Raw genomic sequence first — 26,182 nt, 5'->3', positions numbered from 1 at the left:
GACCCGCATCGGGTTCCACGCTGAGAGCGCAGAGCCTGCTTGGGATTCTTTCTCTCTCTGCCCCTCTCCTGCTCTCTCGCTTTCTTTCTTTCCCTTTCAAAATAAATAAACTTCAAAAAAAAATGCTTTATTGCTAAACAGTGGGTTACAATGACAGTTCACCATAACAAAAACAATAATGATGAAAAAGTCTGCAATACTGTGAATTACACAAATTGAAATACTGAGAATGACAAAACGTGACAGGTACAGCGCGAGGACTCTTAGTGACGTGCTGTTGGAAGGGTGGTGCCGATCGACCTGCTTGATGCAGGTGGTCACAAACCTCCAGTTGTAAAAACCGTGGCATCTGCCAAGGGGGATGCAGCAGAGTGCAGTGAAAGGATATCTGCCCGTTGTCCTGCTGGGACACGCGTGAACGCTGAAAGCATGCGTAGTCAAGGAAGCCGGTGAATCACATACCGTGTGACCGTTTATGTCCGGTGTGAGCCGGGCAAGTCCCTGGAGACAGAAAATAGAGTGATGAGTGGTTGCCAGGGGCGGAGTGGGTGAGGGTGGGAAGTGCCTGCTGAGGGGTGCAGTTTCCTTTTCGGGGTGATGAGAATGCCCCATGGTTGGTAGTGGTGATGATTTCACAATTCTGAATATGCTAAGCACGAGTCAGGTTTTAAAAGGATGAATTTTATGGTATGTGAATTGTATCTCAGTAAAGCCGTGGTAAAAAACTGGTCTTAGATTATGCTTGTGTGTATAATAAAATGTTAATGTGAGAGTCTAGCACATGAAAATAAACCGTCAGAGAATCTCTTCATTCTTCTGTCATAGTGTACGAAGGAAAGGATGATGTGGTTTGTAGGAAAGAAAGATCAACCTGAATGGTTTCTCTAGTTGAGAGGCCATTGAAGTTTTATGTTAAACAGCGATGTTCTTTGTGTGGACTGTCGGTGATACACAGTTTCTTTAAATTCAACAATTTGTTCAAAATAGGTCAGTCTTATGAAATTCGGATGCTGGATAATCGGAAAATGGGAGATATGCCCGAGATTACTGGAAAATTGGTAAAGGTAAGGATGATCCATTTTGATTCCTAACAGGTATTGTTTGCAGTGACTGAAAAAAGTAGCAGGTTTGCCGTAGAAGGTTTAGGTTTTTTTGCACGAGAGTCGTTCTTTTAAAATCATTTAATTTCACTTTAAGAAGTAATGGCTATACTGCAACTCTTGACGTTTTGAACTATATTTTGTGTCCTTGTCTATAAAACAGAAATGATAGCAGTTACTGGGTTAAGTAAATGCTAAAGCCCTTTGGACACTAAGGCACCACAGTTGCAGCCGTGGGGGAGAAACCCACCACCACAACAGAGACTTTTAAGTTTTTCCTTTAAAAGTAAAAGAATAATGTGGGGGGAAACGTTAAGTGTTCATATGACACTTTTAAAGCCCTTTTATTTCACCTCTTAAAATCTCTCTGAAGACTGGAAATCTCTGTGCACCCTGTGTCCACACTGAGACGTATCTGAGCGAGGGCGGTCGTTCCAAGTGTAGGAGGCATAACCATCGGCTGGCTAGTCCGTTCCTTTTAGGATAGATCTTCGGGACCGTCCTGCTCCCTCCAGTGTCCTGCAGGGCATCCTCTAGCCTCTGCCTGTCACACAGAATGGTGTACTATAGATTCGGTGGCATTACAGGGCAGGACTTCTGGAAGAAGCTTGAGGGAAGGCAGAGCTTCAGTGTGGCTAAGTGTCAGCATGAGAGAAGCAGACCTTTGTTCTCTTGACGCTTCCGTCTTCCCAGAGAGGCACCCGGGGGCCTGGGCACTGCTGGGCTCTCGGTATGGAGAGGCGTTCCATGGAAAGACTCCCCTCTGTGGGTCTGCCTTTTTAGAGGGTGAGCGCGGGAAAGGCAGCTTGGGCCCACCTGGGAGAGCCGGAGCATCTTTGGGATGTTTTAGTGCTTCCTCCCAGACTTCCGACTCCCAGGGCTCCCATCTTTCCCAGACCAGAGGGAGACAGCTCGTTTCCCATTCTCACATTCACCAGTTTGCGCTTTGAGTCTGTCGGGTCTGTGCTCGGTCCGTGGGTTTGGTCCTTTCCCCGTAGGGTGAGTCAGGTCAGATTAACAGCTCTCATTTTCTAGTGTGTAGGAAGCTTCGAAATGTCAGAGATTCTCTCGGGATGCCCTAGTCCTACCAGGCTGGCTTGTTGTCAGGCCACCGGGTGCCCTGGTTCACCTGCAGGCAAATCTGCCAATTGTATTTGTGAAAATGCCACCAGGAGTATATATTTTAAGGGAAGATGTGGGTGAATTCTTCTGTCACTGTGAAAGTTACATTGGATGACTGTGAGAAGCCGCTTTAAAAAAAATCGATGTAGAAGTGTTGAAAAGTTGTTTAAATTGTAGACTGCTGTACAAAATGAAATAAGGCATTGTGTGCCTGGTATTGAGGTCCTTAAAACTGGACGTAAAAATGGTAGACGTTAATAAAGAGCTACTTATATGGTAAAATTTAAATATAACCAGAGGTAGAATGGTGCGATGATGCAGCCACATGTGTTTATCACGTGGTTTATGATAAACACACGTGTATCATGGGTGCCTGTGATAAGCTACTCGAGAATACCAGTCAGGTTAGCTTGGAATGGCAGGGTTAATTAAGTTGTTGCTTGATTGCTTTAAGTTCTGCCTCTTGGGTTTAGTTCCAAATTAAAATATGTAAAAACCTCTAATTTACAAGATTCATGCCAGGTAAGAAATTAAGGCAAAAACAACTCTTCATTATGAGGTAAGTGAACTGTTGACAGTAGAGAAACCGTCTCCCTCTAAGTGCAAAGTGGGTGTCTTGCTGTCATTAAACAAGCATATTCTTCCTCGACAAGAGCACTCATTTTGAAAGCATCAGTTTTCCTAAACAGTTAGCTTACAGAGTGGAAAGGTTAAGTTTGAAAAGGTCTTGGGGCGCCTGGGTGGCTCCGTCGGTTAAGCGTCTGACTTTGGCTCAGGTCAGGATCTCACTGCTTGTGAGTTCGAGCCCCACGTCGGGCTGTGTGCTGACAGCTCAGAGCCTGGAGCCCGCGTCGGGTTCTGTGTCTCTCTCTCTCTGCCCCTTCCCGCTCGTCCTCTCCCTCCCTCCCTCCCTCCCTCTCAAAAATAAACATTAAAAAAATTTTTCTAAGGTTTTCAATCAGTTTCATCTTCCACATGATAAGCCACATGTCTGATATTTGGTGGCTGTGCCAGAATACATCAAGTTAGAGCCCGAGAGCTTGCCTGGGACTCAGAGCAACAGTCTGCTCCTGCCAGAGGACTGCAGGGTGAATTTCTTAAGAATCCCACCCTTTTTTTATCTGCAGTATATATCCCGGAAGTACTGTGCAGCAATCTGGTGTCTAATTTCCTGACTCCACGATCTTTGAGTCTGCTACGGTGGGGGCATCTTAGGGAACAAATGCCGGGTCGGCAGAGGTGCTTTGGAACTTGGCTGTGCTCAGTAGCCTTGGTGATGTGCTCGCTTTGCTCGTTCTTGCTGTTAGGGCCCCTTTCCCCTGCTGGCTCTCTTGGTGTTTGATTTTCTTTTCCCCTTCCAAATTCACGAGTTTTTTTTTAATAGGCTGCCACTTCTTAACTCTGGTTCTCTTTCAATATTCTTTACTGTGCCATTTTAGTCTGGCCTACCAGAATGAGGTTGAGTCAAGCTCTTAAATCCAATACCGATATTCTCATACTATTTTCATCTGAATGTGTGGATTCGATCTGGTTCTCACTAAATACGAAAGAATCAAATCATGACATTTCTGTGCTGCACCTTATTCTGAGTTCGGCTTGTTGGGCAACGTGACCCAAGGCCCCCGCCAGCCCGTGCACCTTCCCCGTGAGGTCTTCGCTGCCCGCGGGTGGCGGTGTCACGTGGGTGCTGGTGGACGGCCCGGGCAGGCCCCGAAGACGTGGGTGCCGGTGGCAAGGCGGGTGGCACGAACCAGAGCTGTGACTGTGCCTTTATAGATTTCCACTTTGGTCCCAGTGACTTTTTTTGGCCTCTTTGTAAACTACAGTTGACCCTTGAACGACAAGGGTTCGAACTGCGCGGGTCCACTTAGGAGCAGATTTTTTCAATATACACAGCGTAGTGCTGTGAATGTATTTTCTCTTACGATTTTTTAGTCTAAGTTTGTTTTCTCTAGCCTACTTTATTGTAACAACGCACAAGATGTGCGTTACTCAGCCGTTGATGTTATCGGTAAACTGGTGAACAGTCGGCTAGTAAGTAGTTGTTTTGGGGGAGTCCAAAGTTACACGTGGATTTTCTACTGTGGGAGGGTTCGGCGCCTCCAACCCCCATGCTCTCGAGGGTCAACTGTATTTCACATTAAAATACTGCTGCTCTTTAATAGTTTCCTTCAAAATATTTCTCCATTCTGCCACATTTTGGGCAGCACCCTGGTGGGTAGGGAAGGCAAGGCACTAAAGCAGTATTTATATGTGTTGCTAACAGATTATTTCCTAGTCAGACAAGAGCGTAGACTGGAAACATGATGATCTTACTGCATCATGAGAAAGTTGCTTATAAATGCGTCAGAAACACTAATTAGGGTAAATCTGGTATCTGAAGACATTGCATGACCTGTTTTCTTGTTTCTGGAACCAAACAATCATTGGCACCCGAAACGTGTGGGAAGTGAAGGAGGGATGGGCGGAGAGCGGAGAACTGGCCTCGAGTGTGTGGAGTAAAGGCTTCCCTGGGAACCGGAGTGTTGGGATGAAGTTTGCCTGTGGGCGGAACGTCCCCCCACTGCTTACCTCAGATAACCTCTTGCACGTAAATAGTAGAGAATGACTTTAGCATATATGTTCTTTTCTTGGTGGGTGTGGGCACATTCTCCCACCTGTCCCTTGACTGTCTTTTTAGTTTTTCATTTTATTGAAGTATAATTAACATGCAGTGTTACATTAGTTTCAGTTGTAAGGTACAGCGATTCAGCATTTCTATATATTAGTACTTTGACTATCTGTAAAAAAAAAAAAAAAACAAAACCCTCAGTTATTAACTATTATTTTAAATAGTTTTGCCATTGTGCCCGGGTTTCTGTCTGCTTCTACTGCCCTTTCATGTTTGTAATCTGATGTTTTCTTCATAGAAGTCAAATTCTTGCTCTCTGATTTTATGGACGTGTGCCTTAATTTTGAGTTGCGGTGTCAGCTTTTTAAATAAACATTTTACCTGAGTGATCATTTTATTTGTGCTTTTTGTTTCTGGGCTGTAATTCTTCTTGCACTGAATGGTTATAGCCATAATCCACATATTCTAAGAAGAAAGCGGTTCACTTAGAAGATGTTGAAAGCAGAATTTCCCTTGCATGCTCGTCTGTTGTAGGTTAATGCATAAGAAGTGAAAGCACTTCGCATTTTAGCTGGAGTAGTTTAAAAGCGCTCATTTTCCCCACTTACTCCGCAGAGCATCATAAGAGTTGTATTCCATGACAGACGGCTGCAGTACACAGAGCATCAGCAACTCGAAGGCTGGAAGTGGAACCGCCCAGGAGACAGACTTCTCGATTTAGGTACGAGTGGCTGTCGGAAGACTCTGGAGACACGGCGGTTGGCAGCCGTGCCCGTCACTGTGTTGGCAGCGTGTTTAACTGTGAGGGGAGAGTTTGGTGTTAGCGGGTCCTGCGTGCCTTGAGTTGTTCTGAACTTAGAAACGAAGTGGGTTTTTTGGTGCTAAAAGAGCCCGAGTCAGGAATTTTGAGTTTGAAACCATTTATTTAGTTCTCGATTGGCACATCCATCGTGCGTTGAATGAAGTGAAATAGAAACCGTGGGGGGAGAAAGTCTCGTGCACGTTGGGCGGGCTTGGGTGTCAGTGTGGTTGACCATGGGAACGTTGAAGGAAAAGGTTCAGCGTGGAGGTGTTGAAGGATTTCATTTGCACGTAATGATATTAAGTTGTAACTTTTCAGTGATTTGTAGTAGATGAGTTTCTGTGTAACTTCTTCTTAAAATACAGATATTCCAATGTCTGTGGGAATAATTGACACCAGGACAAATCCAAGCCAGTTAAATGCGGTTGAATTTCTGTGGGACCCTGCAAAGCGCACGTCTGCTTTCATTCAGGTTTGGAGTTTTACCTTATTAGCAGTCCACCAGCCTGGTCATCTGAAGGACCATGGATGAGCTTGAATTCTTCACACACAATGTTCTCTTCTTTAAAAGCTTGTTTGTAAACTACCTTATAATGTCTTCTATATGTGTATGTTTTTTAACCTACGTACACATAACTGTATACGTGTGTGTATAAAGTGAAGTTGGGGTTATCCTACTAAATCCGTCATTTATAGACTAACCTACTACTCAAACTACTTTTACCATTGGTAATAACACTAATCAAAACTTCTAATTAAAACTTCTTTTTCTCGTAAGATGTATTTCTCTTCAACAAAAGCTCCTGGGTTTTTTTTAATTTATTATTATTTTTTTTTTCAACTTTTTTTTTTTTTTTTTTTTAATTTATTTATTTTTGGGACAGAGAGAGACAGAGCATGAACGGGGGAGGGGCAGAGAGAGAGAGGAAGACACAGAATCGGAAACAGGCTCCAGGCTCCGAGCCATCAGCCCAGAGCCTGACGCGGGGCTCGAACTCACGGACCGCGAGATCGTGACCTGGCTGAAGTCGGACGCTTAACCGACTGCGCCACCCAGGCGCCCCTATTTTTTAATTTACATCCAAGTTAGCATATAGTACAACAATGATTTCAAGAGTAGATTCCTTAATGCCCCTTACCCATTTGGCCCATCCCCCCTTCCACAATCCCTCCAGCAGCCCTCAGTTTGTTGTCTGTATTCAAGAGTCTTATGTTTTGTCTCCCTCCCTGTTTTTGCTCCCTTCCCTTATGTTCGTTCATCTGTTTTGTATCTTAAAGTCCTCATATGGGTGAAGTCATAGGATTTTTGTCTTTCTCTGACTAATTTCACTTAGCATAATACCCTCCAGTTCCATCCACATAGTTGCAAATAGCAAGATTTCGTTCTTTTTGATTGCCGGGTAATACTCCATTGTATATATATACCACGTCTTCTTTATCCATTCATCCATCGATGGACATTTGGGCTCTTTCCATACTTTGGCTATTGTTGATACTGCTGCTGTAAACACTGGGACGCATGTGCCCCTTCGAAACAAAAGGTGTTTTGTTTTTTTTTTTTAAGGTTATTTTTATTTATTTTGACACAGAAATAGAGAGCAAGCGGGGGGAGGGGCGGCAGAGAGAGAGGGAGACAGAATCCCAAGCAGGCTCTGCACTGTCAGCACAGAGCCCAACTTGGGACTCAGACTCATAAATCACGACATAATGACCTGAACCAAAACCAGGAATCGGACGCTTAACCAACTGAGCCACCCAGGCACCCCCCAAAAGCTGCTGTTTTTAAAAGGGTAGGATTAGGGCACCTGGCTGGCTCAGCCCATAGAGCATGCGACTCTTGATTTTGGGGTTGTTAAGTTCGAGCCCCACGTTGGGCATAGAGTTTACTTAAAAAAATAAAAAAAATTAAAGGGTGAGATTGAAGAAAGTGTACAGCTCAAGATTCCTTCTGCCATTATTTAAAGACATTCTAATATTGAAAATGTCAAACCCCCACCAAAGTAAGAGAAGAAGAATGAATCCTCAGTGTATCCACCACCTGGCTTCAACAGTTACTAGTAGTTTCCTTGGTTTTTGTTATTGATGGAGCACTCGAGAGCAACTCCCAGGCATTTCATTTCACCCTAAATACCCATTTGTGTCCCTAAGAGATGAGTTTTTTAAAAACATAAATATAATATGTGTAAAATATACTTAGTAGTAACTTTTATACCCTCTCTGTTCAAATTTGCGTATGGTGTTATTAAAACAACTGAGTTAGGTAATCTTCATGTAGAAAGGGAAATTGCTTAATTGCCGATGAGCCTAAGTAGGCTCTCATTTGTGTGAACTGTAGAGAATCTTTAGTATTTTGTGTTTTTGTGGCCTACCAAATAGTATCTCCCATCAGCTAAGAACCACTAGGGACACGGTTCGTATTAGCTGGCCTTGTACTGGTATCGGAAGAGGAACAGAAGTGGTGGGAAGTGAGCATTGTCCTCGGTGCACTTTGAGGGCTGACAGAGGAGTTTAGACCGCACAGGCAGGGTGAGTAGTGGGCTCTGGGGAAGGTGGCCACCGCCCAGGTGGTCGGTCGCACAGTTGGCGTGTGTAGGCCCGGCAGTAAGGCGGTGGGCTGGCTAGGCGAGGTGGTGGCGGGAGAGGGCAGACAAACGGAAGCTCTCAACGGTGAGGTGTCCGTTGCCGTGGACTGAGCCGTGTGCAAGGCCGAGGACCCTGGGTCTGAGAGCACCGTTCAGTCCAGAGTGGAGGTAGGAGAGTACCCGCGATGGGAACAAGTCCTGCGTTAAAGGACAGGAGGCGCCGGACTGGGGAAAGTCCAGAAAGGCCCAGTGGGATTCGTGAGAGGAGAGCCGTACGGAGAAATTCACGACAGGCATCTGGCTAATATGCAGGGCTTGGTTTGAAAAGATCTTGAATCTGTGGCTGTGGCGGGACGTCCCGGAAGGCGTAAGATAGAAGGGGCTCCGTAGACGGGTCTCTGAGTCCCTTTCAGCTTGAGCTGTTTTCCAGGTGCACTGCATCAGCACAGAATTCACTCCCCGGAAGCACGGAGGCGAGAAGGGAGTGCCTTTCAGGATCCAGGTGGACACCTTTAAGCAGAACGAAAACGGAGAATACACGGATCATCTACACTCAGCTAGCTGCCAAATCAAAGTGTTTAAGGTAAGAGAGAGAAAGCAGGCTTTTAGTAATAACCAAGGCCCGGTGTTGCTTGTAGATTTTCCGTCTTCAGCCTGCTGGACGAAACCCTCTGCTTTGTGTTTAAGCCTAAAGGTGCGGACAGGAAACAAAAAACGGACCGAGAGAAGATGGAGAAGAGAACCGCTCACGAGAAGGAAAAGTACCAGCCGTCCTACGACACCACCATCCTCACGGAGGTAACGCCCGCCCAGCAGCGCTCTGGTTTCCGAAGAGAAACACGCAGCAGTCTGCATAGCGGCACTCTGAGGAGGGGTTTCGCTACAGAGGGTTGGGAAGCTTGGGTGGTGGGCTGACATAACGTTCTCTGTGAAATTGGTGGGGAAGATGTTTTATTTAAATTGGGGGATTTTAATAGATTAGTTTCCTGGGTGGGGTCCGGAATGAAGATGCTGAAATCCCAATCAGGTCTCAGAAACAGACCTTACAAACCTTGAACGTTGTCAAGAGATTAAGTCGGGGCCTAGAATGTCTGATTTTTGTCACTGCTGGGGTTTTGCATTTTCTTTAACTTTGAATCCTGCTAGTCATACGTTTGTTTAATTGGACTGCAGAGACATAAAGCAGGGTATTAGATCTTTCTTTGTATAATGAAAAGACATTGATCCCAATCTTTGGTGTTTGTCCAGATGAGGCTTGAGCCTATAATTGAAGATGCAGTTGAACATGAGCAGAAAAAGTCCAGCAAGCGGACTTTGCCAGCAGACTACGGTGATTCTCTGGCAAAGCGAGGCAGTGTAAGGGACTTCTGCTTCTCTTCTCATTGTGCAGGAAACCTTGTGCAGTGTTAGATATAGGATCAACTTCCACCGAAAAGTAAAGCCAAATTTGTTTTTGATGTCCTTGTCTTGATTTAATTTGCTTTTGTTTAGACTTCCTGCTTTCTGTTTGTTCCTCACTGAGGAAAATTTCCTAAATCTAACACTTTAAAACAAAGTTGACCATATTGGGTGGTTTTGGAAGGAAAAACGACACTCAGAAATGTGTTCCCTCCCTTCCTCCTCCCCTTCCTCCCTCCCTCCCTATCTCTCCTTTGCACACACACTTCCTTCAAGAGCACTGAAATTAATTGAAAATACTTTCTTTAGTAAAAGAGTTAATCATTTTTGTGTAATTAAAAAAGGTTTTGCTTTCTCATGTGTATAACTGATAAGAAAATGCAATGGATATCTAGACAAATGGTGGCAGCAAGCTTGACATTAACAGGCAATACTTTGTGTCACATTTCCCTGCATGTAGTATAAGAATGTGTGTCTGTCTGTGCTTTTAAAAGCCTGTTTGGCAGCACTGGTAGAAAAAAGTCTTTGCATCGGTGTTTCCTCTTGGCTCCTGCATTGTGACTTTGTGCTTCGGGCCAGAACAGCGAGTGCATCTTGCTACACGGAGACCTGCTTCTCCCAACATGCAGTCAGGGTTTTGGCTTTGTCACCTTAAGCACAGCATGTCTTTATCTTACGACACAGCTCTTCATCTAACGGCCCACAAAGCATTCTCTTGTTACTTAAACTTAGATCACCGGGTACCCGCAGTAAATGTAAACACAGAGCATTCGGTAATTTTTAAAAGTAACTGTCATCATCTGTATTCATGGCTACTCTATTCATCATGGCAGTGTTTGTAAAATCAAGGTGCCAGACATGACGTTTTCACTCTTAACACGTGTATATGTAATTCTCTGTAGAATATGAAAGTCACGGGCCTTATCACAGGACCCTCATTTCCAGATTAAAGCATTGAGTGAAAATATTTCAAGTGCTTCTTTGTGCAGTGAAACAGAAAAGTGGATGTCTGGATAGGGAGCGCACATAATGCGTTTTCTTTAACTGGGCTTTTCTGATTTGGATCAAAGCTTGTGTGGACAACTATATGCTCCCTCCCCAGGGTCCCCTGGGCCCCCTTCAGTTTTATATTTTTCAATCTTCTTTGCATTTCCCAGCAGAAGACTCACCAATCGTTCTTAGTAAACTTTTCTGGGGAGATCCTGGTAACTGAAGTCGCTTTTCCTTTCTTGTTAGAAACTATTTAATGAAAAGGAATGCGTTCTGATAACTCGTAAATTGAGGAAATCTATTATAGTCCGGAGCTAATCTGGAGGTGGTAGAATTGTTGGTAAATTATTAATGACTCTTAAGTCTAAAGTATGCAAAACGTCAGCAGTTCACTGGCCTGGGATTTCACATCTTCCTAGAGCGTGTTGCTTGCTGCCCTGGGCTGTATTTAGTTTGGTTAAGATACTCGTAGGGGGTGGCGAGAGCTCCTCTTTGAAACCTGTTGAAGAAAAAGTAAGGTACAGATTAGTCCCTGTAAAAAAGTCCACAGCGTTTCGTATATTTGTGCAAGTACCTACAAAGGCAGGCCAGCATTTCTTACAGTTCTTGGGTAGTTACACTTGGCCTTCGTTAGGAAAGCACGGCAGGCTCACCTATTACCAGGTGCTGTTTGAAATGGTCCCACGCTGAGTAGAGGCCCTACTGTTGGCTCTGGACAGCTGCTGCACGACAACCCCTTTAACGTGTCTGTTGGTCTTTGTCCCTGAGCTGTATTTTACTGGCTCAGATCAGGCTGCCAATGTCTACAGTCTAAAACGGGCCGGCATTTTCCAGTCTACCTGGGGAGGGACTTTGTTCACGGTGCACTGAAACCGTGCCCACACCAGTCCAAGCCAGGTATTGCTGGAGCCATAATGAATTACAGACTTTCCTCAGGAACGTAGGCACTGCACTGTTGCTTATTTTATTTTATTTTATTTTATTTTATTTTATTTTATTTATTTAAAAATTTTTTTTAATGTTTATTTTTGAGAGAGGATGGGGGAGGGGCAGAGAGAGAGGGAGACACAGACTCTGAAGCAACCTCCCAGCTCTGAGCTGTCAGCACAGAGCCCAGTGCGGGGCTAGAACTCTCGAACCGTAAGATCATGATCTGAGCCGAAGCGGGATGCTTAACCAACTGAGCCACCCGGGTGCCCCGCTTTCTTTTATTTTTTATTTAATTTTTATTTTAAAGATTTTTCTTTTTGAGTAGTCTCTCCCCCCAACGTGGGGTACTGAGATCAAGAGTCGTACCCTCTCATGACTGAGGCAGCCAGGTGTCCCCCACCCCCCATTGCTTAAAGACAGGGAAGCACGACAGGGTAGAAGAAACATTGTGAAAATCTTCGTGGGTATGCCCTTCCCCTCTCCAGTTGAGACTGCAAGAGAAACCTACAAAATAGAGAGCCGGCCTTGGTGCTTCATTCAGCCTGGCCTTTTAAGAACTTGGCACCCATCATTTTCTTAGAAGCCGAGGCCTCCCAACAGGACCGGTTTTCACTGGTTTCCTGGTGTTCAGTGAGTCGAGCCTCGTATTTATTGGGCAGGTTTTAGAAGTAAGCTGTTAGCATCCCTGCTTTTCTCCTGGTGAAGGAATCTCGTGTAAAAGTGAAATAGGTGTGTTTATGGAGGTTTCATAAATCTGGTGTCCCTGCCGTATTACTGTGCCGCGTTAACTTGGAGCTTTTGATGGCTTCATTTCCTCAGACAGCTGGCAGTGATGAACGGATTTGGGGAGACTTAGTACTAAACGGTTTACCTTATTTAGATGTGCATGTTGTGCAACATGGTCATAGTTTTTATGGTGCGGCAAGGGAACCGTCTTCCAGGCAGTGGAGAGGACCGTGAACATGCGACACCTAGAACTTGCTGGATCTGCCAGTTGGGCTCCTCCGACTGCAAGATGAGGCGGTGTTACTTTGAGAGCTGGAAAGAGAAGCGGCCTAGTTGCAGGGGAGTGGGCACTGATGCGTAAAAGGCCACTTAGAGTGAAATTGCTGTGCATGCGGTGAGTTCAGTGGTGCTGTCTGGGCAGATGAGATTTCTTTGTGAAAGTTGGTAGTAGTTGGAACACTCTGGTCAATTTTCCCATTTTTGAGGGGACACGTAATGGGTGGTCGATTTAAGATACAACCATGACATTGCTTTTTGAAGTGTATCCTGCCGAATTTAAATACCATAGCAATTTAACACCCAACTGTTGTTCATTTAAAAAGTTCATGATGGGGCCACCTGGCTGGCTCAGTCGGTGAAGCGTCCGACTTTGGCTCAGGTCATGATCTCACGGTTCGTGGGTTCGAGCCCCATTTTGGACTCTGTGCCGACAGCTCAGAGCCGGGGAGCCTGCTTGGGATCCTGTGTCTCCCTCTCTCTCTGCCCCTCCCCCGCTCGCTTTCTCTCTCCCTCTCCGTCTCTCTCTCTCAAAAAGAAATAAATGTTAAATAAAAAGTTCATGATGGAGCTCTGTAGTTATGCCTGAAATTTTATCCCATTCTTCCTCCTTGATCTGTTTTCTCTTCCACTTGCCATAAATAATTTCATCTCAATACGACAGACTCTTACGCCTGAAAATCTTTTAACGATCACCCTAATTACTTCTTTATGACAGACTTATTCAAACTGAAATTTAATATTTTCTCTGACCATAAGGCTCTTAAGTCTGTTGAGAAATGTTTTTGAAAGTAAACTCTACACCCAATGTGGGGCTTGAACTCACATCCCAGAGATCAAGAGTTGTGTGCTCTCCTGACTGAGCCAGCCAGCTACTTGCTGTTGGTACCAGTTTATCAAAACAACAAAGTATACAATTATTAATAAACAGTTGTTAAATGTAAAAATAGAAATGTTATTGGAAATGCCTGTTGAAGGAGGAGACAGGGCGGAACGCAGTCACATTCTACATTTGTCTTTTTTTTTTTTTTTTTTGTAGAGAAAAGCAACTTTGTTTAGAAACTTTGTTTAGACGTGCTTACTTTTCTTCGAGTGGTGTCATTCAGGTCTTGCAATTCCTTTTGAGTCATTTGCCCCAAATCCCAGTGACCTGTTTTTTATGATCCGGTCGATTACTTGAGTAGGTGTCAGCTGACATTAGGTATTCCTGAAGCGTTGGAAGGCAAGGAGTTGAAAACTACCCGACATAAACAGAAGCATTGTTTTAGAGTCATGTACTTTCTGATTTATCCCGATATCTTTGGTCTTTTGCTTTGTTTGGGGGCGGGTCTTCTGTCCCCTGGCCGTGGTGAGACATGATGGCTTTTTTGTGTAAAACGTGAGAAGGGTGATTGCGAAGGGGGCCTGGCAACCGAGGGCGTCCTCCCACGGACTCATTCTAGGGACCCTGTCAGGGAGTGAGGTGGACTCCTGCTCAGGTTTGAAGCTCCTACTTGGTTGCCCTGACCTGCTCAGCACACTTTTGACTTAGCTTTTCCACTTCTCCTAATTGTAATGGCGCGTGTCTGTGTCTTTGCTCTGTCTGTGGTCAGAATGGTGCCTAGGCTGAAAGCTGTCCTAGTTCACCATGCCCCTTTCAGAAAAGAGAAGCCAGAAGCGTGTGTAGACATGTGTAGACCGGTAGAGAGCCGTAGGCAGCACCGCGCACAGTCGATGTGTTTCGATGCTAGGCCTGCCTTGCCTCGCTTGGTTGGGGACTGTTAACCTTAAAGGAACCCGGGAGGCGAGCGGGTACTGGTGAGGGTGCTGCTTGGGCAGGAGAGCAGAGGAGCACTAGGGGGACAGAGCCACCGTCCTGGTCACCATACGTGTCGGATGCTTACGAACCGTCCTTGCCTCTGCAGTTCCTAAACCTTGATAGGTGCCTGCGAGACCCTTGCTACAGAGGAAGGGGAGGGGTCTTGAAAGCCGGCTGTGCATAAGTGTACATTTCGAATGCCTGCATACGTTTTCGCTGCTGTCCTCACTTCAGGCCTTCCCTGTGATGAGTCAGTGCATAGACGCAGGTGGCACGTAAAGGCCACGCGGCAGTAAATTTGATGTTTCTGTGAGGTTCCTTGATGAGTGTCAAGTGTCTTGTGTTTTATGACCTTGCATTTGGCCAGACTAGACAGTGACTTGCAGAAATACTTCTTGCATACACTTCTAAAAGCAGCTCGCTAATTGATTTCTGTTTCTGTCCTTAGTGCTCTCCGTGGCCCGATACCCCCACAGCCTACGTGAATAGCAGCCCTTCCACAGCGCCCGCCTTCACCTCCCCACAGCAGGGCACGTGCAGCGTCCCAGACAGGTACTGCTTCGTGCCGGCGTGCGCCCGGGGCGGCCCGGGCCGTGCCCCCTCGCGTCCCCTCCTTGGTTGACGGCGTCTGCTCGTTGACACGGATCTGAAGTCTTTAGTGGTGGGGTCCAGCCGCCTCGGTTTGAGAGGAAAGTCGTCTCTTCCTTGCCTGCTGGCCTTTCCGTTCTCAGCCCTGGTGCCTCACACGTTCACAACTGTGGAAGTTGTAGGAAAGGGGGCGTTTTCCAGATACATCCTAGGTGAGAGAGAAGGAACATTAGCGGAGTCCTGGATAGAGAAGGACAGTGAGTTACCACGGTGGAACGGGCTTGCAGGTGTTGAGATTGCCTTTCTTAGGACGTACATTGGTCTTGAATCGCACCATATCAGGGCTGTTTTCTGCCCTGTTCCTTTGCCCTCCTGCTATACACACTGTGTTTATTGGTGAGTCTTTAAACTTGAAGAGCTTTCCGTTTCTAAAACCTTACTGTGGTTTTAGACCCGGAGACGGTGGACTCGTTCCATGTTCCTCTCGGTTGGGATTGCACCTGAGACCCCGGGGCCTGTGCGTGGGGGTGCCGCAGAGCTCATGCCGGCGGGTCACATCGGAGGTCCCCTGTTGCCGGAAGCTTCTCGCTGGGAAGGAAAGTTACAGGAGACTGCCGAGGGAGAGGTTCTCTTCCTTCCGCCCTGGCTGCCCCGACGCGGTCCGTCGCGGTCCACCCTGGCCACCGTGAAGGGAACACCAGCCCCCGGGGCCTTAGAGACGGTGCAAGCTCGTCTCCCGCAGTCGTGGAGCTGGGAGCGTGGGGTTGGGTGGCTCTGGCGGGGGCCCTCCGCCATGGCGGCCGCCCGTGTCCTCACGCCATGGAGCGGACGCCCGTGGGACCTCGCCTTCCTGGTCCCTGCCCCACAGCCCCGCCTCCTTGTGCGGTCATGCAGGGAGTGGGGCGTGGGGATCAACATCCGCATTTTGAGGGAACACAGGGACCCGGTCTGCGACAGGGTCTGATGAGAAGACAAGCAGAGGAGTAGACTGGTGGGCAGCTCAGCTCGTAGATGTTTGCGCTGTAAGAGGAGGAACGTCGGGGAGACCAGGGACTGGTGTGTCCCCATGTGGGGGCCCTTCTGCTGTCACAGCCCGGTCCCGAGTCCTCTTGGGTGGCGTGACGGTCATGACTTCGGGGGCGGGTTGTGGGCTCCCGCACCTTCCGGGAGCCGTCCCCATCCCAGTGGGTCCAGAAGGACAGTCACCAGTCAGTGTCAGAACTGAAGTGATTGAAGGACAGATGCTAAGAAAGGAGGCAGAGCACAGGACCGGGAAGGCGCCACCCTCTCTGTGGAGTTGCCTTTGCTTTCATTTTCCCTTAGGAACCCGAGGACAGCGGCACCCGTTTGTTCCTTCCGCTGCCTTGACTGTCCCCGTCTTTAATGATGGATAAATGTGTTAATTAACGGACACTTTCCGTGTTGGCTTAGGGTCATTATACCATTTCTTGTAGCTCCTTAGTAAAGTGTGTGTGTTTTGCAGTTAATTTCAAATTGTTCATCTTGGATTCTCATATTTTTTTCCTTACTAAAATGAATGCGTAGCCTTCATTTTCATGAAGCCCTTGGAGATAATGTTTCCTAAAACTGGAAGTTCTTACTAGAACTGCTGGAGAAGGAGGAGGCGCGAATTAAACAGCCTCCTGGCTTAATTTCATCGTCCTGTTCACTCCCTGACCGGTGGTGCCAACGTTGTTAATTTGCAGATTATATGCTCTGTCCCACAGTGTTAGGGTAAATTCACCCTTTAACGTCTTGATTTAAAATATGTGTGTAATAATCCTCCTTTCCTTCCTTCCGTTCTCCCTAGCAATTCTTCTTCCCCAAATCATCAGGGAGATGGAGTTTCACAGCCCTCTAGTGAAGTAAGTATCTTTGTCCTGAAACCGTCAGAGGCTGTAAGGGTCCTGCGTTTTTAAGGCTCTTCCAGGGCCGCGAGTCATTGTTCGGGTCTCTGGGTAGTCAGACCTGTGCTCCTCTTGGGTCTTCTTGGACTTTAAACTTGCAGGGTTTCTGTGTTTTGTTTAAATGTTCCTCACAACATGCCAGGGACTTGGATTATTTTTTATTAAGTTTGAATTGTTTTTTCTGTTTATGTTCGTTTTCTTTGTTAATAGCAACTTCAGCCTTCAGCCACGATCCAGGAAACACAACAATGGCTGCTCAAAAACAGGTTCTCTTCTTACACAAGACTGTTTTCCAATTTTTCAGGTATGTTTTGTGCGCGTGTGTGTACATGAGTGTTTTGTACTTGTTTCTGGACTTTCATTAACCTTAATTTTTAAGAAAAAATGTGAAGTAATTCTGGATTCATAGTAAGTTGTCAACACGTACTGGGAAGTCCCGCGTCCCTGTCACCTGGCCTTGCCCAGTGGTAACACCCTGCATACCTCTTGTAGTGGGAAACTGACTTCGGTACAGTCCGTGGCTTCACCAGTCTTACGTGCCTGCCTTTTGGTACAGGTGTATATGGTTCTGTGCATTGCTTTTCATTTTATTAAATCTATTAAATTTATTTTGAAATAATTTTTGCTTTACAGTAAGTTGCAAAGATCGTACAGAGATGTTCTGTGTGCCCTTCGCTAGGTTTCTCACATAATTTTAGTACGACGTCAAAACCAGGAAATTGGCGTGGGCGTAATGAGTCTGTATGGTTCTGTGTCATTTTATCACAAGCGTGCGTTCGTATAACCACTACCGAAGTTAGGATACAGAGTTACACCAGCCCCACGAGGATTCCCTTCGTGCTCCCGCACCCCTCACCCACCGTGCCTACTCTGGCAATCCTTAATCTGTTTTCTGTCTCTTGGATTTTGTCATTTCGAGAATGTTGTGATGTAGATGGAATCACACTGTATGTGACCTTTGTGGTTGGCGTCCCCGCCCCGCCCCTCAGCGTAATGCCCTTGAGTCCCTCCGAGTGGGTGTATCGATAGTTTTTCCTCTTTCTGGCTGTGCAGTAGTATGAGATGTGAATCTACTCGGGTATGGTTTTTGTACACTTAAGTGTCTTCTTGCAGAGCGAGCTACGCAGACGGGCTCTTAGAAGGGGCCAAGCGGGGCTTTCTCCAGGCGGTGCAGCAGGAAGCCTGTTTCAGAGGGACACTGATAGATGCGCCACACGGGGCGGGACCAGCACTTCCCCGGCGTCGGTGGCCCTGGGACCCTGTGCCTAACGACCATACCCTGGCTAAACGCCCCGGGAATCCCCGGGCCGCGGTACCCTTGTGGTGACTCTGCCTCGCCCGCAGGGCCGTGGGGCCACGGCGTGAGCCTTTGGAGAGGACAGGCCTGTGCGTGCGCCCACCTGGCCCAGGGGAGAGCTTGATTTCACAAAGACGGGTTCTGTTCTGTCAGCCCCTTGCCGCATGCTGTGCACGATCAGTCATTCCCGTGTAGCTCCTTGTCTCTTTAAAATGAAACTACCGGATGAAAGTCTTGCTGGCTGGTAGCCACATTTTTGTATGACTGTACCTTTTATCTGTGAGAAATTGGAAATTTAAAAGTGTTAGCGTGTGTGGGGAAGATGCGTCTGGAACCCTCGTGGGAAGACACACGAAGAGCGAAGCACATACCGCAAGCCCTGGCAGCGGGAACCCCGGGAGGGCCTTAGTTTCTGTTTGGAGAGTCTTGAGCTCTTTTCACCGTGAGTGGCGCTCACGCGGCTCGGCCGCCCGCTGTTTCTTGCCCTGGAGCTTCCTGGCCGTAGGCCGGGGAGGAGGGTGAGGCCACCGGCTCTGAGCCCCGGGGCATTCACCTCCGGAAAAGGCCGTGCACGCGAGCGTCCGTCCTGTTCCGTGTGCACGTCCAGGAGATGCACGCACAGCGTCTCTGGGCACGGCTGTGGGCCCCGGAGAGATCGGGAAGCCGCCAGTGTGTCTTCGCTCCGTCCGGCGACACCACCGGGGCTCGCGCCTCACGGAGCCGGGCTTCTCTGGTCTTTTATAAGCCGGAGAGTTGCCAGGCTTTCGTGTTCAAATAGAAAAGGTAACTCCGTTATCTTGTGTCATACCTAAGTGGATCTTTTTTACAGGGAAGTCATGCCTTGATCCCAGAGGGCATTTCAATTCCACCAATAAACTAAATCTCGAGTGTTAATAGCGGGCGGGTGGGGGGAGCAAGATCATGGACACATTCAGACACACAAGGTAGAGGACGATGAAGCTCCACGTAACCGTCCCAGCCTTCGGTCAGTCTTGCTCTCTACCACTCCCTCTCCCCTTTTGTGTCATATGTTAAAGCAGATCTCGGATACCGTGACACTTACGCTCACCAGTGATTTATGGGGGAGTTCTTAGTTCTTAAGGTATAACGTGCAGTTCTGTGCCATGCTTCGTGTTAAGACCGGCTGCGGCGACAGGCTGCAGGGGGCCTGACTTTACAGTGCGTGTTGCGATACGAAGAGGCCGAGTCCTTGCTCTGCTGCCATCTCGAGTGACTGGGTGGGTCCCCAAAACTTGAGACTTCCATTTCCTCTTCTTGTCAAATAAAACGTTATTGTTGTGATCTCAAGGTTAATTATCTGGGGTCAGAATCCTGTTTATCCACACAACTGCCAGATAGCCAAAACAAGGCGGGCAGTGAGGTCACGTACTAGGACCAGACAGCCCTGGAAGGCCCCGCTCACCGATCCGATTCACCTGCCTCTGGGCCTCTGGACTCCTCCTTTTTTTTTTTATTTATTTTTTTTTTTGTTTATTTTTGAGGAAGAGAGACCGCGTGCGAGCATGAGTGAGGTTGGGGCAGAGAGGGAGACACAGAATCCGAAGCAGGCAGGCTCCGAGCTGTCAGCGCAGAGCCTGGCTGGGGCGGGGCTTGAACTCACAGACTGCGAGATCATGACCCGAGCCCAGGTCGGGTGCTTAGCCGACTGAGCCACCCAGGCATCCCAGCTGGGCTCCTGGAACACGGAAGCGTTTGTTTTAGGCTCTCTGGGACAGGGACTGTGTATGCTCACTCTTGTGTTTGTGTAGTTTGCGTGTGCGGGTATATGGAGGCCACGATGCGATGGTTTTGAGGGGGGGTTCACTGTGTTGAAGCCACGTGCTCCAAGCGGCCAGTCCTGCTTGTTTTTTCCGCGTCTCTGAGAAGAATCTCTCTTTTTGCTGTTCTCCAGGTGCCGACTTACTAAAACTGACAAAGGAGGATTTAGTACAAATTTGTGGTGCAGCCGATGGCATTCGGCTCTATAATTCACTCAAGTCAAGGTAAAGTACTGTGTTTAAAAGGAACGGTTTGCTTGAAGTCAAGACGTACCCTTCTTTGTGGGGAATTCGGGCAGAACGTGTTCCCGTGGCAGGTTGGCGCGTGCCCGTGTGCTGCGGGGCCTGGGCCCCATCGTGCTCGCAAGAAGACCGTTTTGTGTGCACCCCCAGGGTGGGCCCAGATACGAGGCAGGCACTGGCGGGGGCGGAGTAGACTGTCAGACGGTAGGAATGCACACGGGCGGAACTGAGTTCTTGAAGACCGCTGGGTTCGTCTCCAAGAACACAGACTTCTCGTTTAGGTGAGCGGTACAGAATCCGTGGTTTTCCAAGGTCAGGTGACTACTACTGAACACTTGCTAGAACGTAAACTCGTAATTGTGAATGAGAACGATGGAATTGTAAATTGTTCTGGCTCTTAAGGCCCATTTACTGTCGTTGCTGTTTCTAGACTTGTGGTACGAGAATTCCATTGAAGTGGAATCTTATGATTTGAAATTGCCGAGTTAATCTTGAAACTTAAATTTACCGGCATCTGACAGACCATGTCGATGGTTTAGAGTCTGGATCATGAGATTAGACCACCTGTGATAGTTGGTGTGAGGGGTGCGTTTTTACCTTTTTCTTCGTGAATTCTTTCGTGTAATGAAATAATGCTGAAAAGCCCTCCTAAGGAGATAGAGCTTAGACTCCGGTGGTTATTTGTCCCTGCTGTGGGCGGCCTTGCCCCTGGGCTCTGGGCTGACGAGTGGCCTCTTCTGGTTGCAGGTCGGTGAGGCCCCGCTTGACCATCTATGTCTGCCAGGAGCAGCCGAGCGGCTCCCCGCTGCAGGGGCAGCAGCTGGCGGGCGGCGGAGGCGAGGGCAGCGGCGGGACACCCTACGGTGGGTACCGATGGGCACCGGTGGGCACTGAGGGCGTCGTGCCTTCCCGTCCCTCCCTCTCCGACACTGCGGTGGGAGCAGGAGGGCCCCGAGCGGGGCCGTGACCCTGGTCCCGGCGAGACTGCCCAGCCGCTCGGAGTCCCGACAGCAGGGAGAGGCGGCAGTGTGGGGCCCGGCCTGGGTGGGAGGCCACCAGCCGCCCTTGTCGGCTGTTTCCGCCACACCTCCGTCTCCTCTGCGTGTGGCCCTTGGCGCCAGAAGTACCTAACAAGCGAGACCAGCCCGAGTGCTCTTTGGAGTTTTGCTGGCCTTTATTCCTCCCCGCATCTCACATTTACTGAAACGGTGAATATGACGGCAGCAGCTTGGTGAGAAAACAGGAAGGTTTCTCTTTTGTTTTTTCCCTCTGTTTTACTGACTGGCTTGGCGGGGGTTGGGGGGCGGAGCTTAAAATATCCCATGTGCAAAGATTCGCGTGTATAACAGTACTAAGCACGTGGACTTGTGTCGGGACTCCGACAGGCAGCTGGCCAGCGCTGGGTGCTGGGTGGCTCCCTGTGCTTGTGACACTGTAAACACACTCGATGCCATTATGGGTGGGCTTCTCAGCCTAGAGCTTCCTTACTTGTGTAAGAGATCGCTGTAGAGCAGAGACGAATCTCGGCCCTTCTCTCCTCTTCTGTGTGTGGCCCTTAAAAGCAAACGCAGTTCTTTTAAAGGATGTGTTTTCTCATTTGTAAGGTTGGGTGTGTGGTAATACTTCCTCCTTCCCACATTCCAAATCAAGGGCAGCACACCCCAGACTTTCCGGAGAGAACTGTATTATGGCATCCACAGTGGCAGTCGTTTACCCGAATACTGGGTCGCGCTCTGAGAAACACCGTGTTTGAAAAATCCCAAGGAAAGCCTCACTCTTGTGAGCTTTTCCATTTTCCATTTGACTTTAAAGCTGTGAATTTTAAGACTAAAGAAAGAAAGTCTTTGTCTGACAGGATAAAATTCTAAGGAGCTCTCCGTGTATCATCGAGATTTTGTGTATCATTTAGATATACAGAGTCAGGCCCGTCATACTTGGGAAAGTGTTTGTGGAGGAATGTGTGGAAACAGCGGCCATCTCAGCCCTTCATCAAGGGTTTTCTAAGTTTCCAGCAAACTTTCGTAAGAGGCCAGGTAGTAAAGGTCTCCACTTTGTGGACCATGGGATCTCTTTCCCACCGGCTCTGCCACTGTGGCCCCAAACCCACCACAGACCGTATGTAGCGATGGATGGGGCCACACGGTGGTTTTGAAAAGAGCAAGTGAGGGCAGGGTTTGGCTCACACAGGCTGTAGTTCGGGGGCTCCGCTCTAGATCGGCTCTGTGCTTTCCTTAATTGTAGTTCCACATTCTAGGCTTTTCGTAATGTGTAATTAGCAGAGGTTTCCATTATTGTAAACACAAGAAAACCCCCTTGTTCGGGGAAGCCAAGTTCTAGCACTGCCTGGGGTCTGTGGCCGAGTGGGACCTACAGGGGCCGTGCTCACTGCAGAGGGACTGGGTGTTGTGCACGTGACAGCTGCTGCGGGGTTCCACGTGGCAGGGACACAGGACCCTGGGTGGCCCGTGGCTGTGACTCGGAAACAGCAGGAGCTTTCACCGTCCACGTCCCTAGCTGTTTGTGTGGGTCTTCTACGCGGTTATTGGTTTTAGGGGGACGGGGGGGGGGGGGCAGCTTTTATTCCTTAGGGTATACTCCCAGTAGTAGGATCACTGAGTCCAGAACAGTGACAGGGTTGGTTCTTCTTATATGTTGTTAGAAACACGTGGCGGTTTTGAAAACCGCTCTCTTCGGCTGTAATTTATATACCATAAAATCCTTCCATTGTAAGTAAAGCATTTCAGGATATTTTTAGTAAATTTAGAGTTTTGCAGCCATTACCGCTATTGAGTTTGAGTCCCAACATTCCAAAAAGTCCCCTGTTCCCATTTGCAGTTAATTCCTGTAAGAAAAATGAAAACCTTAGATCCTCTCGTACAGTTTACGGTTAATGGTTATTACATTGTTTGTGCGGCATAGTTAATTTTTTAAAATTCTGTACCTATTTTTAAGTAATCTCCACCCCCAATGTGGGGCTCAAACTCATGACCCTGAGATCAAGAGCCGTGCACCCTACCAGCTGAGCCAGCTAGGAGCCCCAGCACAGTTCCTACAGTATCAGATTTCAGCAGGTAGTAATGGGGGGGGAAAGAAATACTAGTTCCCATTTTTAATTTGTATATGTATGGTTTTTACAACTTTGAAAGGGTGATGGTCTTCCTATGGATGAGGTGGAAAACAGATCAAAGATTACTGCTAAAATGCTGTTCTTCTTTTTTATTTCAGTTTATCATGCGATCTACTTGGAAGAAATGGTTGCTTCAGAAGTTGCTCGAAAACTTGCATTGGTGTTTAATATTCCTTTCCACCAAATTAACCAGGTCTACAGACAGGGTCCCACCGGTATTCACATTCTTGTTAGCGACCAGGTAACTTGAACTTGCTTTTGCACACTTTCTCTGTCTCGTGGAAGAACTATGGGAAATCCTGCGGTCTCTTGTGCAAGTACTCCTGAGAATCAATTTCGGAGTTGGGATCAAATCTGTAAGAATTTATAACAAGAGTTTGGGTCTCCTGGTGACATAAGGACTACAGATCCAGGAGACCCGTGGCTCAGGCACCTCCACCCCTCACCCCTTAGACGTTCACCGGGGAACTTTGGGGTTAGCAGGGCTTTGGCCCGTTTTATGCAGGGAGGCGTTTGGATGTATCTTCCTTTTGTCCACTATTTGATGACTAATTTTTAAAAACATTAAGGTTATTGTGTCCCTGGTGTTCAGTGACAAGTAGGTGATAGAAGAGTGCTTACACCGGGACTTTCTCTTAAGAGTCATTATTCACAGGGCCCGGGGTGGGGGTGGGGGAGCTCCCAGGGGGTCAGATGAGCTGTTTCGATGTCTCAGGGGCTAGTCATGGGCAAGCGTCGTCAGCATGGGGTCCTGCCCAGTGCAGCAGGTGTAAACTCTGACTACCTCACACTGCCTTCGTGAAGGCATTTTTTTTTTTTTTTTTTACCACTGAGTTCTGTGTGCAACGATACATAGATTCTGACATTTTCCTGTAGCTTCTGATTTTACTCTTTTCTAATCAGCTCAGAAAAGACAGTTGGATCTTAATCATTTATCTGCTTTATCCTTCTAGATGGTTCAGAACTTTCAAGATGAGAGTTGTTTTTTATTCTTCACAGTAAAAGGTACTTTGCATGAGTGCATGTGTCTCAAAATGCTGGAATCATGAAAGCGTGTGCCTGTAATCGGTTGTCCTCTTGTGTGGTTACTTTTGAAAATGCTGGTTTTAAGAGTTTTAAGAAGATTTATAAAAACGAATCAAGAGAATTTCCAGTGGTTGTAAGGGAAACTAGCAAATAAGGAAAAGGAGTCAGTCCTAGATTATTAGGGAAAAAAAACTTCAGCCACATTTTACTGAGCACCTTGTATCAGACAGCTTTTGGTGCTAGAAAGGTCTTGACCAAAGCAGACTCATGGAACTCCTAGCGGAAAGCAAACCAGAATTGGCCGACAGATGCGCATCATTACGAAATCTCGTAGGTGCCGTGACGGAGTGGGAAAGTAGGGGTGCTTGTGTTTTGGGAGGAGCTGGGTTGGGGAACATGGAGGAGCGGCTGGGCGAGGGGGTGTCGTGTCCATAATGCTGAGACTGAGCAGTGAGGGGAGCTGCCCGCCTGGGGAACCCCCCAAGGCGATGTGAGGGTGCGTGCGAACCTGAGAGAAGGCCGCGCAGTGTGAGAGGCCCGTGAACCAGGTGGAGCCAGAGTGGGAGGTGTCGGTCGGGTGTGTAGGACCTGGGCACGGCAGATTTGGTTTGAAACGCATTGGGAAGTCGGTGAAGTTGTTTAAACAAAGGAGTATTTGTGTAAATGCAGTTTGGTTTTTCTTCCACTCTTGCATCTCTGGAGACATGAGAATGGGGCGAAGCTGGAGGCAGGAGAGGTCACCTGAGTCTGACACATTTATGGGCAGGGCCCTGCTGGGCTCTACACTGGGGGAGGGGCAGTTGTGGCTCCTGTAAGAGCCGCTGGGCAGACAGACTGTGGTCCCAGGAGAGAGGCAGGAGTGACTGCAGGGAAGCGGTTAAGAGTCCCGTTTTAGGTGTGCCGGGAAGGTCAACTTGGCAGTGATTTGTCCCCGTCTGGGGCTGGCGGGAGAGGCTTGGACTTGAGATGTAATTTGGAAGCCTTCGGCACATCAGCAGTGGCTGCAAGCTGTGGAAATGATTGCGGTCATTTAGGGAAAGGATATGGAAGGAGGGCCCGGAGGGGGCTCAGGTGAGTTCCACCTGGGGGGTTAAAGGAGGGGATTTTTGGTTTGTTTGTTTTTTTAATGTTTGTTTATCTTTGAGAGAGACAGACAGAGTGTGAGCAGGGGAGGGGCAGAGAGAGAAGGAGACACAGAATCGGAAGCGGGCTCCAGTCCCCGAGCTGTCAGCACAGAGGCCGACGCGGGGCTCGCACTCACCAGGCATGAGATCGTGACCTGAGCTGAAGTCAGATGCTCAACCCGCTGAGCCACCCAGACGCCCAGGAGGGGATTTCTAAATGCAAAATGATAGTATGTGAAGAAGAGACTTTTAAAATAAGTCTGGTGGGTTAAGATCTAAACCCAGCCTTAGCTGTATCCCGGAGAGCCGAGATTTCCTGTGTCCCCCTTTCCTGGAAGTCACTCCTGCAGGGACAGTCCACACCAGCACCGAAGGGATGACTTCGCCTGTGCTGGTGCCTTGCGTTTGCCGTCAGCCACCGCCAGGGTAGCCTGAACCAGGCCGGCTCGCTCCATCGTTCACCGTCCCGGCACCTCGGGCCACTGCTCCCGCGCTCGGCTCTCGCGGGGAAAGCTGTGCGGCGTTGCCCCTGCGGAGCTCAAATCGTCTACGACAGGAAAGCCGTAGTCCAGTTGTATGTTTGGGTCTCACGACGGCCATGGCTGTTGCTCGTGTCAGACGTGACGGGCCGTCCCCTCCAGTCTCACCCTGTTTCTCAGACTTTCGTCCCCACGAGAAAGTTTCTTTCGTTCCTTGATGAATGCCTGTACCACTTCTTGCTGTTTCCTAAGACACACTAGGCCGTCAGACAAAAGTA

At 48.1% G+C, this 26,182-nt stretch overlaps 1 protein-coding gene across 3 annotated transcripts in view; it reads left to right on the top strand.

Moving 5' to 3' along the window:
* Nucleotides 1-26,182, top strand: part of UBP1 (upstream binding protein 1) — a 51,736-nt gene that overhangs the window by 23,192 nt on the left and 2,362 nt on the right. For 2 of the 3 annotated variants that reach the window (XM_078432527.2, XM_060638144.3), the window contains 13 exons: nt 988-1,064; nt 5,449-5,554; nt 6,001-6,107; nt 8,648-8,800; nt 8,905-9,015; nt 9,466-9,573; nt 14,784-14,887; nt 16,734-16,788; nt 17,041-17,134; nt 20,040-20,130; nt 20,896-21,011; nt 23,374-23,516; nt 24,229-24,280. In XM_078432527.2, coding sequence (XP_078288653.1) covers nt 988-1,064; nt 5,449-5,554; nt 6,001-6,107; nt 8,648-8,800; nt 8,905-9,015; nt 9,466-9,573; nt 14,784-14,887; nt 16,734-16,788; nt 17,041-17,134; nt 20,040-20,130; nt 20,896-21,011; nt 23,374-23,516; nt 24,229-24,280 — 1,317 coding nt within the window. The remainder of the gene's footprint in view (nt 1-987; nt 1,065-5,448; nt 5,555-6,000; nt 6,108-8,647; nt 8,801-8,904; nt 9,016-9,465; nt 9,574-14,783; nt 14,888-16,733; nt 16,789-17,040; nt 17,135-20,039; nt 20,131-20,895; nt 21,012-23,373; nt 23,517-24,228; nt 24,281-26,182) is intronic. The other variant, XM_060638145.3, reaches the window with a different exon arrangement.

This window comes from Panthera onca, chromosome C2 (assembly GCF_046562875.1).
Source record: "Panthera onca isolate mPanOnc1 chromosome C2, mPanOnc1 haplotype 2, whole genome shotgun sequence".
In the NCBI taxonomy this organism is placed as follows: Eukaryota; Metazoa; Chordata; class Mammalia; order Carnivora; family Felidae; genus Panthera; species Panthera onca.
Note: the sequence above shows the minus strand (reverse complement) of the source record. Positions and strands in the feature narration are given on the sequence as shown.